Source organism: Triplophysa rosa, linkage group LG13, assembly GCF_024868665.1.
Source record: "Triplophysa rosa linkage group LG13, Trosa_1v2, whole genome shotgun sequence".
Lineage (NCBI taxonomy): Eukaryota > Metazoa > Chordata > Actinopteri > Cypriniformes > Nemacheilidae > Triplophysa > Triplophysa rosa.
The window spans coordinates 13,622,194-13,634,196 of NC_079902.1; the positions used below are offsets into that span (position 1 = coordinate 13,622,194).

At 43.8% G+C, this 12,003-nt stretch overlaps 1 protein-coding gene across 3 annotated transcripts in view; it reads left to right on the forward strand.

Moving 5' to 3' along the window:
• The window catches only part of ebf1a (EBF transcription factor 1a), a 126,524-nt gene that overhangs the window by 72,702 nt on the left and 41,819 nt on the right, over positions 1-12,003 (forward strand). For all 3 annotated transcript variants that reach the window (XM_057349501.1, XM_057349502.1, XM_057349503.1), the window contains exon 7: positions 8,554-8,635. In XM_057349501.1, coding sequence (XP_057205484.1) covers positions 8,554-8,635 — 82 coding nt within the window. The remainder of the gene's footprint in view (positions 1-8,553; positions 8,636-12,003) is intronic.

Consider the following 12,003-nt stretch of genomic DNA (forward strand, 5'->3'; position numbering starts at 1 on the left):
CGTTTTTTTTTTAGGTTTTGATTGTGTGTTTAATTGTACCGAAGTGACACGTAAACCCCATTTTAATTTAATGAAAGTGAGAAAGTCAGATTATTAAAATATGACTGCATTGGCAGCCCCGGTGTTGTAATTATTTCGGTAAATTTGTGCTGGGAGACGAGGGGCAAACTGTACTCATTTGCAGGAGGCTAATTTAATAAAGCTCAACCCTCTTTATATGAAGGTTGAACGTTTTCCTGGTTAACACAATTGAAAACCGTACCAATTTGCTGTACTAATATTACCAGCACTAGTGGCTAATGATGCTAACTTCAAACAGCCCGAATCCAGCAATTAACAGAGATGCTAATGAAAAGGTGAAGGCACTGCTAGCGCGCAGCTGCGGACACTCTTTACCCAGAACGCGTGAAAAACCCCTCTCTTATCTAGCCGCCCATAATCCCCCTCTTCTAATTAACAACTGTGTTCAGGCAGGATAAGAATCACGGTGTTCTTCCCTCCTTTGCTAGAGAGACTGAGAGAGCAAGGTTCAGAAAAAGAAAGCGAGAGCCGAAAGGAAGGGGGGGAGACTGAGACAGCAGTGTGTGTTACACTCTGCTGGTCACCTGTCAGCTGTCAAAGCAATTACAGCACCTCCTAGTGTTAAATGTTTAAAGTGCGCATTAGCATGTAGCACAGGGGCATCCTGTCCCTGTGATCCTGCAAGGCTGGCATTCGGAGACAGCCCCTGCACCGCCACAAATCGCTGCAGACAGCGCGCTATTAAAATCAATATGCTGCAGTTTTGTAGCGCCTTCGTCTGACGGCGCGGCGTTGTCTAATATAATGTAAATAATAAATTATCAGGAGCAGATTACCAGACAGCAGAGACACTCCATCTCGCAGTCACCCACTGATATACATGCTTAGGAGCGCTAATGGGGTTCACGAGATGAACATCTCTTTTCCTTAACCACTTTGTCACCTCTGTCGCCTGCTCGGGCGTTTGAATACACTACATGACACCTGCAATCATGCAAATGGTATAACCGGATTAATTAAAGATACATTGAATAAATTAAGAGACACAATTTAAGCCATGCTCATTTGTATGGAAAGCAAAGACCGGTGGGTGTCAACTGGTTTTGATTCAAGCTCCAGATTTTAAGTAAAAATGTACAGTCAAAATACAGTTTAAATGAACAAATAACCTATGTATGTCCTTAAGATTTTTCTTCTTGTTCATATTAAGTTCACATATCCATATACAAAACATGTTTCCTCTTTTTCGCTAGATATCTTACAGTAGCCGATACTTGGCTATTATATTATAATGCTGATCTTACACGAAAACAACTTTTTTTACAAGGTTGCGACTTCTTATGAATTTGAACAATGTGACTGGTATAAAAATGATGATATTAGAGAAAAGCAAGAATGAAGCCTCCACCCCTAAATTTAAATAGTTTTCATTTTTAATGATATATATATATATATTTGATATTTTTCATTATTAATTATTACCTGCATTCAGTAGTGTTTTTTTTTTCATTCCTGCCCAGTCAAAACATGCAGGACCCAACTTTGTGTCAACTTTACCTACAAATCCGGATATTAAAAAAATTCTAGAAATTTTCCTGTAACATTTTGAGTTAAACAGCTGTGCATTCTTTCACAAGGCCAGCATTTTTCAGCTGGTAAAATGTAGCGCGGCATCCCTTTGCTGTGGGTTAAAGGAGCAATTAGGTTTTAGTGGGACACACTGGATGAAAGGAAACATAGGCGCAGAGAGAGTGAGCTCTAATTGGGTCAGTGGAAGAGAAAGGACGCAAGCTCCGTGAAAAGGTCCCACTGTCCTTTGCGTTGCGTCTGCGGGTGACTGGATGAGACAGGTGAAGGCAAGTAGAAGTGGTAGCTGTCAATACGCCTCCCTCGCTCTCCTTCCCTCTGATGCCATGAATTATTTGTGAGAGCAGGCGATGACAAAAGGATGTCGCTTTCCTTCAAAGCCTCACCTGCCGTCCCTTCACACCCACGGAGGGTTGATTCTGTCAGACATGTGGAGGAGATCTGACTCCCTTTTTTACAAGGCTTGCTTCTCGGCTCCTTCGTGTGGACTCATCATTTTTGCATCAGAGCTCAGTAAGCGTACCACTCGGGCAGGGGGTCAGTGCGTGATCCTCTGAGCTCCTCCGCCCTTAAGCATTGGTGCGATAGCTCATGTCACCACCAACTTAAAAGGTTTTAAAAAAATTATGTAACAGACATTAGGTCATAAATAACCATTGATGTTAATCTGGCAGCATCTCTTCACTTCTCCAGTGTTAAGAAAAGTAGATTTAGGGACGTGTGAGTGACAAAGTATTACTGTGACCAGTTTGTTTGAGCCCTGTGGCTGTGAGCTCCAGTCTTTACACAATAAGCAGGCAGTCTAATGATCCCACTGGCTTCTAACCCTCAGGCCTGGTTTGTCCCTCCACCACCACCCCCATTCCACCCTCCATCCATCCATCCCTCCCTCCCTTCATCCCTGCCACATCTGCTGCTTCTCGCCAAAGGAAAAAAATCAATCTCTCCGTCATGAATTATTGAGGTGTTTGCCTACAGCTTCTGAAATATACAGGAGGGTGGTCGCTCTCTCTCTCTATCTCTCCTGTTCTTGTTTTTTCTTCTTTCTTGTAGTGTAAAGATATGTCAATTATTCACAACAGAATTAATTCTATATTTGTTTTTCTATGATATTGCCATTGTTGTGGCATCGGATGCTTTATTCGTGCAGTTCACATTACTAGAAATGCATTGTGTTTGGAAACCATGTCATCTTAAGCTTTTCTGTGTTTTTCATTGAGCGGTGCAATTAATTTGTGTACACTGCACATGAAGGGAATCTGTTTACATATAATATATCAGCTTGTCCATTGCTCATAACTCTGTATGATTAGCAAAAACTGGGGTCATTGTGTAATTTGTGCCGAATTAGTCAATTACAGCTGTTAAACCAGAGCCAGCAGGGTTTAACACGTAAATCTTAGCCGAGAATGGATGAAACAGCTGCAAACTGAGAGAAGGAGGGACACTCCTTCATGTCTCTCTCTCTCTCTCTCTCTCTCTCTCTCTCTCTCTCTCTCTCTCTCTTTCTCTTTGTCTGACACAACTTTTAAACCTTATTAACAAGGTGTACAGGGCGTATTTTATAAAAATAACTGTCAGAACGCTTTATCTATATTTCATCTGTGAACATTAGGCCTATACAATATCGAGAAATGGCACATTTGCATTAAGAACATTTCAGTGATCATCTCAGCCAAATGTTCAATGTTTTTATAAAAAAATAAAACTCATTTTAGAGACAATTGTGGGAGATATTTGTCCCATGTCTCATGAATCAGTGGTCTTATTTATCACATTGACTACTGTACTACCTCTGGATGTGCTCCCTCCGCACCCTCACTCTCCTCCACTACATCTTCGCTGCCACCACTGGCATTTGTAAACAATGGCCCTAGCCGCTATTATTCCATTAAATCAGGCAGTTGTCAGATGACAATCATTATCTCTCCTCCAGTGGCAGCGTTTGATTGACAGCTCCCCAAAACCCATGTGTGGTGGCTGCACATCGTTGCTATCAATTACAGGCTTGAATTTGAAGCATTTATTATGTAAAATAATTCTCCCGTCTGCACTGCACTCGTCTCCTGGGTTTAGTCCCACTGTCTGATGTGAAATTTCTCTCCTCGCTCTCTTTCACATTCATTGTACATCGCTCTCTCGCTCTATGTCTCTCGACTCTTCGTAGTGTGTATCCCTCATGCATTGCTCTTAAATCGACACAGCCCAGAAGGTAATGACATAAGGAGGATCGGATTGTCAGTGAGAGGATACACAGTAAACACAGCAGTTCACACAGCGGTTCAAAACAATGACTGTGTGCACACCGAGTTAATACCCAAAAGCGGCGGAACAGGCCTCATTAATTGGTGAACTCTCTTCAGAGCTGCCGTCTAATATACTGTGATAGTTGATAGTGTGAAAGGTGCACATTTGTTTATGTTGTGCTGGGACCTGCTATCACCTAGCGATGTGGGTGCAATATCAAAAAAATTACCTAGAAACTGGACATTGTAGATGCCAAGATTTAGTCTGCACATTTACCATTAAACAAGAAATATTAGCTTACAGATTTAATCTGACACTTAACAAAATGTGGTGACACTTTACAATAAGGTTCTATGGATCAACATTTGTTAAAGGGATAGTTCACCCCAAAAGGAAAATTCTGTCATCACTTACTCACCCTCTTGTCATTTTAAACATGAATAATGACTTTCTTTCTTCTGAAAACACATATTTTGAAGAATGGTAAACAAAAACAGTTAGTCCACATTCACTTATTGTATGGACACAAAGTCAATGCAAGTCAGTGGGAACCAAAAGTTTTCTATTACCAACATTCTTGAAAATATTTTTGTTTGTGTTCTTCTTTAAAATGACAAGAGGGTGAGTAAATGATGACAGCAATTTCATGTTGGCGTTCCTTTAACACATTAACTAAGATTAACTATTAACAGTATTCTGAAGGGTACAGCATTTATTAATCTTTGTCAATGTGAATACTAATACAAATGTTCTTTGTTCATGTTAGTTCATTGTGCATTAAATAATGTCCAAGTAGACAAGTTCATAAAGTTTTGTATGTATTAGTAAATGTTGAAATTAATGTTAGGATAAACAAATTCTGTAGAATATTGGGTATTGTTAGTTAATGTTCATTTATGTTGTTAAGTAATGTTAACAAATGCAAGTGTTACCTAAAATACACAGACAAGTTCTCATTACCTATTGATTTAACACAAGCTCAGCAAGCAGAGCTAAAAATAAAAAATACTACAAGAAATTACGCCAGGATGAATCACTCTGAGGAAACATTTGTAGACAATAGAAAATACAGAGTGAGAATTCTTCTCCTCTCATGTTATGATAAAAGAATTCCCTTTGTTCTGTTGTTTGTTTCTTCTCTCGCTCTCCTCTTTTTTTGTCTAAAATAGTTCTTCGGTTGCATTTGGCACCAAACTCACAGGCCAGTGCAGAAATCCAGCCATAATAAATGGAGGGAGGAGGGAAAAATAAGACATCTGAAAGACCAGCTAAGCAAGCCAGTGATATTTCTTTCTTTTTTTGCCTGAGACAGATCTTCTAGAGATGTGTATTGTAAGCAATTTTAGAGCTGTCAGCACAACATGCCTACTGGTCTTGGTTTGCCTGAAGGCGTGGAGACGGGACGGTTCGATTTCTTGTAGCTGTCAGATTGTTGTACTTTACTTACTATTATTATTTTATTTGCAGTATCTGGTCTTGAAGGCATTAAGGGAAAATTAGACTGTGTTATGCGGCGGTCCGAGGGGGAGGCTAAATGTTGCATGTGTATATTTTTAAATCATGAGCAATATGTTTTTCTAGGGGGGGGAGAAAGTCGCAGGCTAACAGGCTGAAATGTACGGCGAGTTACCCAGCTTTCAGAAGATTACCCTGTCACTCTTCAATGCGGTGTCGCCTTACTCAATTAGCTTCGACTCAAACTCTGTGTTTTAAACAACTGCAACATTCCTATCGTGCCCACACAGTAGAGGTAATGGAGAACTGGCTTGAGAAGACATCTGCCCTGCTCCCATTAACAGAGCCTGCTGTCTCACTGAGGCATTCTGGGAGATGACAATGAAGATAAGATGATGTAAGGTGAGGAGAAAGGAGTAGATCGCAGATAAAGAGAGATATCATGCCATGCAGAATTGCACTTTGAGTGTTACACCATGGCGAGAATTGGCATGGGCTGTGTCTGACAGAAATGGACACATTTATATTCTCTTTTCCGCTCACACTCTTATGGTCTGCGTTAGCCTTCATAAAATATTCATGTTGGTTGTGCTCAGTGCCATAATTGCCATCTCAGCCTCTGAATAATTGATGGCTTGTGCCGTTGACTTGGTCTCATTTACTGAGAGTGTGGGTAATACCATACTCACACATGCCACATGCTCTAATGCCACACTGCTGACTCCAGATCAGCCGCTTTTGTCGTATGCCGCCATCGCTCATTTGAAAACACCCTCACGGCTACAGTCAAATGCATTTAAATCAATAGCCGTAGCGACTTGTGTATCGTTGCAAACACACAGGGCAATTTGATTGTGTTTGATGTGCTTTTAGGAGCAAGTCCAACACGGTTTAGGGCTTAAGAGAATTTTGCAAACACTCTGTCGTTATTAAGGTGTTTCTCCTGTGACCGTAGCACTTCAAGTGGGTGTCTGATTGGAAAGCCCACTTTTCTGTGTGGATATTTTGTAACCATTTAATTCGACATCTAGCAAGCTGGCTTTTGGAATCGTTTTCCCAGTGAGATTTGAAGAGAATAACATCGAAGGTTCAGGTGAACCTACAGAGGAGTTAATTAGTGGGCCAGCGCAGCTCGTAGACAGATGTGACCCTTAGACCGCCTGAGGTCAAAGGTCAATTTGTTAAGGATTACATTAACCCTGCCCACACCAGCCCCATCACCCCTTGACTGCTCCTTTAATTTATTCCTCTCCACTTTTTGCCCGACATTCCCTCCCTGTTAATCTTTCTCTTGTTCGTCTACACCACCATCCATATTCGTATTCTCATCATTCCAGTTTTTTCTCTTTCATTAGACATTCATTAGACAGTCTGATGTGTCTAAAACTACAGCATAACTGTTATTAGTGTGTATCGCAGGTCAGGCTCTGTGATTCGAATCTGAGTTGTACCCGGCAGATACTTGGAGCGTTGCCCTCTTTCTCACATAGGCCGTGGTAATAGCCCTCTCTAATTGAAGTGCTCTTAGTCAGACTGTTTTCAACGTGTTTCCAATCTGTTCTAAAAGCATAAGGTCCCTGTCCGAAGTGCCCTAGGAAGGGGACAGTGCGCACTTTATTAAACATTACAAGTGTGATTACATGTCCTCTCTCTGTATGGCAGGCATCAGAATACTTTTAGTATTGTTAATGGAGCTACGGGGTCAGCAAAGTGAAACTATACTCACATTACACACGCGGATGAGACCTTTAAAAAGTATAAACGCGTACGGATGCCAGTGCAGCGTGTGGTTAGGAGACCAGAAGGACAAACCCATGGAGCGGAGGGAAAGGCCAAGATTGTGGAGGGGGAATGGCTTCCTAAAGTGAGGGCACCCGGGGTTTTGTGGAGGATTTAAGAGGACTATGGGAGTGTGATGTCAGCGATGGGGTTAAGCCCAGACTTATCTCCACACAAAGCACGAGAGAGATGGAGAAGGAAAGAGAAAGGGAGAAAGAATAAGGGACAGGTCAGAGGAGCTCAAACATGTTCGGCAGCAGAAGGGAAGAGAGACGCAGCTTAGAGCTCTTAAATGATATTATAGAGGAGGCTTGTAGGACTAATCTGTTTACCCAAACAACACTGTGGATTACACGCACACAAACATGTTTGTACCAACACACGGGGGCACTGAGCATTGAAGAGACTGATCCGAACTGTTTACAGTGGGGTATAAAAGCGTCAATCGAGAAAATTAAATTATTTTGAATTTTTAGTTACTTATATTTTGGCCGATTGTAAGATGATCTGTGTCCACTAATCAAAATTTAAACAGATTGTGACACATGACATAATAATGTTCAGCAGTCTTCGTGTTTGTGTGTGGGTTTGTATGAGTAGTAATAGACAGCAAATATAATAGACTATAGAGACAGCAGACAGACGTGGGTTGTCGGAGAGAGAGAGAGAGAGAGAGAGAGAGAGAGAGAGAGAGAGAGAGAGAGAGAGAACACTGCGATAATTAATAGGTAGTTATGTGTCCTATGTTGTAACATAGCAGAAAACAAATTGTCAATATTACATTGTTTTATATTATTAATATTTATAATATAAAATAGCATAATAGAGATTTATCTTTTCAATTTTTTTGCCGTCACACCATAGGACAGATTTGTATATTCATCTGTCAACTACCCTAATATTGTGGAGTTTGGGACATAGAGGAGAGAAAACACACTGGGTCTGTCCCAACCAAACCGTAATCACCTCATACAGGTCATCTGAAACACATTATTATTTTTAATTGAATATTAATATTCATTATTAATTATTAATCAAATGTATCACTTAATTAGTCAGCGCAGCAGATGTTTCCCTCCCTGTAAAGTCGTATCGTGAGAGCAGCCGAGTCAGCTCTGTGCCTGCACCTGTTCCTGAAATATAGACGATGAATGTAGACTATTGATCTGTTTGCTTTATGCTCTACATCGCTAAATAAAATTTGATTAAGAATTCAGAAAAATTCTACTTTGGTAACTGTCCTATTGTCATATTGAACATATTGTATCTAGTTTTATCGTGAGCCCTCACAAGTGTAAGTGTTGACATGTACTGATTCTCTGACATTGAATGTACACAGGGGACTCAGAATAGGAGGATGCCGTTAACTCTTCATCCAGCAATGACACACAACATAGCTCACGTACTGTATTTGCATGCACATGCTACTTAAATAACTAAAACTCTCTTTTTCTCTGTTTCCAGGTTTTTCCTGAAATTCTTCTTGAAATGCAACCAGAACTGCCTAAAGAATGCAGGGAACCCACGAGACATGCGGCGCTTTCAGGTGAGACCGAGTTCTTTCTGCTGACACTACAGTTTTGTGAGCGAGTGACAGGATTTTGTAACACTGTTCTTTGTTAGTGGAAAAACATGTTTTGCATTGTTGCATGAAATGTTAACACTTTATAAAAATGTTTATTGATAAAAATTGCATTACAAAAGCATAAAGCTGAAGTGTGTGTTTTGATAAAATATCTATATCCCAGAAAACGTCTTGGTTAAGGATGTAACCTCAGTTCCCTGATAGAGGGAACGAGACATTGTGTAGAACTGACAGATTGGGGTTTGTCTTGAGAACCTATCATCTTCTGAGTATTTTGAAAAGGCCAATGAAAATTGGCGAATGAAATTTGTATGCCGGATTCCTCCCCGGATGTGCGGCCGTAGCGGCTACATACACTCCCAGTGTGGAGGGGGGAGAGGTTACTCCCCAGTCTCTCTTGAGGAAGGGACAGCCCGTTCCCGATAGAGCAACTCCGCGGGTCTTCTCACCGAGAAGAGCACCAGGATGAGAACAGGCGCCACTTATGGGCGTATAGCCGCCTAGTGGCCGAGGCCCTAGCCTGAGTGATGTCGCAACCAGACAGGGGGTGGGCCACTCAGGATCTCCTCATCCCGTCCAGACATGGAGGTTCCAAGGTTCTGCCTGGGATGCCGTAATGTGCCCCTTCCCCTGGGAAAGCAGGTCCTTCACCAGGGGGAGCGGCCAGGGGGGAGTTGTTGTCAAGAGCCTTAGCTCCGAGAACCAAGTCCTGGTTAGGACAATGGGGCGTAACTAGTACCACTTAATGCTCCTCTTCCCTGGCCTTGCACAAGACCTGTGCAATGAGGCTCACTGGGGGGAAGGCGTACTTCCGCTTGTCCCGCAGCCAGCTGTGCGCAAGGGCATCCGTGCCGAGGGGTGCCTCGGTCAGGGAGTACCAAAGCGGACAATGGGTGGAGTCCGGGGAGGCAAACAGGTCCACCTGTGCCTGGCCGAACTGCTCCCAAATGAGCCGGACTGCGCGGGGATGGAGTCGCCACTCTCCGCGAGGCGTCGACTGACGAGAGAGCGCATCGGCTGTCTGGTTCAGGACGCCCGGGATGTGTGTGGTTCGCAGGGACCTGATCACCTGCTGACTTCAGAGGAGAAGGCGCCGGGCGAGTCGTGTTAGCTGCCGTGAGCGAATGCCACCCTGATGATTGATATACGCCACGGCAGCTGTGCTGTCCGACCGGACCAGCACGTGCTTGTCCTGCACGAGAGGTAGTAGCCTCCTCAGTGCAAGTAGCACAGCCAACAACTCTAGGCAGTTGATATGCCAACGCAGGCGGGGGCCAGTCCACCGCCCTGACACTGCGTGCCTGTTGCACACGGCACCCCAACCCTGCAGGGAGGCATCCGTCGTCACCAGGACGTCCCCTTGTCCGCAAGAAAGTCATGGGAGACCAGGGGGTTAGGGTGCGTCGGCAAAAAAGCGTGATGACCATACGCCTGCTGCCGGTGTGCCATGCTCTCCAAGGAACCTGACTCTGTAGCCAGTGTTGGAGCGGTCGCATGTGCATCGACCCGAGGGGGACCACCCCCGCCGAGGATACCATGTATCCCAGGAGACTCTGAAATTGTTTCAGGGGAATTGTTTAACACTGACTGGGCACGCTCTATAGTCAGTCGCGCTGTCATGGGGACAGAGTCGAGTTCCATACCGAGAAAGAGGATGCTCTGCACCGGGCAGAGCTTGCTCTTTTCTCAGTTGACCTGTAGCCCCAACTGATCTAGGTGCCAGAGCACCAGGTCCCTGTGTGTACACAACAGATGTCAAGAGTGAGCCAAGATGAGCCAGTCGTCGAGATAGTTTAGTACTAGGGCTGAACGATTAATCGAAATCGAATCGCAATCGCGATGTGAGACGTTGCGATTTTCTAATCGCAAGAGGCTGCGATGTGGAAGCGATGTGAAAAATAAGAAACGCGTCTGTTCCAAGCCCGCTTTGAGTGGCATTCTTGCTAACCAACTGAGTGAGCGCACCTCTGTTATGCCTATCAGCACTGCCCTAGCCAACTGCGTAAACGTCCTACATTAAAAAAAAAACAACATAAGGCAGGAGAGAGAGAGAGTGTGTTATTATGGCATCTGCAGAGTCAGATCGATCATATTAGGCAAATAAATACTAAAGAACCGTCCAATTCAGAAGACCGCACACACAGCCTGCACACACTCGACACTTCGCCGCGTCTCGCGGACGAGCCGTTTAAACCTGATGCGCACACACAGCCTGTGTCATACTCGCGCGTCTCGCGGACGAGCCGTTTAAACTTGATGCGCACACACAGCCTGTGTCATACTCGCGCGTCTCGCGGACGAGCCGTTTAAACCTGACGCGCATATAAATCATAAATTATAAATCAGCCTATGTAACCTATGAACTATTTTAATAATTCACTAACACAATAGAAAATGTTATGGATTTAAGGGTTACAATATGGGAGTTGTATTTGTTTTAATGGAAACTATAATAGTGTACACTGGTATTTGGATTCTATTGGTGTGATGTAAGCTCTGTAATCTCTGTAAGATCTGGAAGCTGGGAACCAATATTTGAATAATGCCCAAAAACACACTACAAAAATGAATTTTGTAATGGTTTTAAATGGAAACAATTAAAATTTCTGTAATGTTTTTTGTTGTTGTTTTCTTTCAGCAGGGTAACTATACCCATATTGTGCTCCACACAACAATATTGAGCTTAAGCTTGAATTAGAAAAGTTAAAATCGCAAATCAAATCGCAATCGCAATGTCTGTCAAAAAAATCGCAATTAGATATTTTCCCCAAATCGCACAGCCCTATTTAGTACCCGCACACCTCCTTCCCCTGGGAAGGAGGGCGGCTTCCACGACCTTCGTAAAGACCCGTGGAGACAGGGACAGACCGAAGGGGAGGACCCTGTACTGATATGCCCGTCCCTCGAACGCGAACCGTAGGAACGGCCGATGTCGAGGGAGGATCGAGACATGAAAGTACGCGTCCTTCAGGTCGATTGCCATGAACCAGTCCTGACACCTGACGGACAGTACAGGCTGAAGTACAGGCTGTAAAACCCGTTGAACATCTCGGCTGGTGGGACGGGCTCGATCACTCCCTTCGCCAGAAGGGTGGCGACCTCGGCCCGAAGTACGGGAGCATCCTTGCCTCTGACTGAGGTATATCGGATGCCCTGAAACTTGGGCGGGCATGTGGTGAACTGGATCGCATAGCCGAGACGGATCGTCTTCCCTAGCCAGCATGACAGTCTGGGAAGCCGGAGCCAGGCTCCCAGAAATGTGACAGGGGGACTAAAGGTTCGATCGTTTTCATTGTCCCCCCGGGGGGTGGTTCGATGGCTAGCAGTAC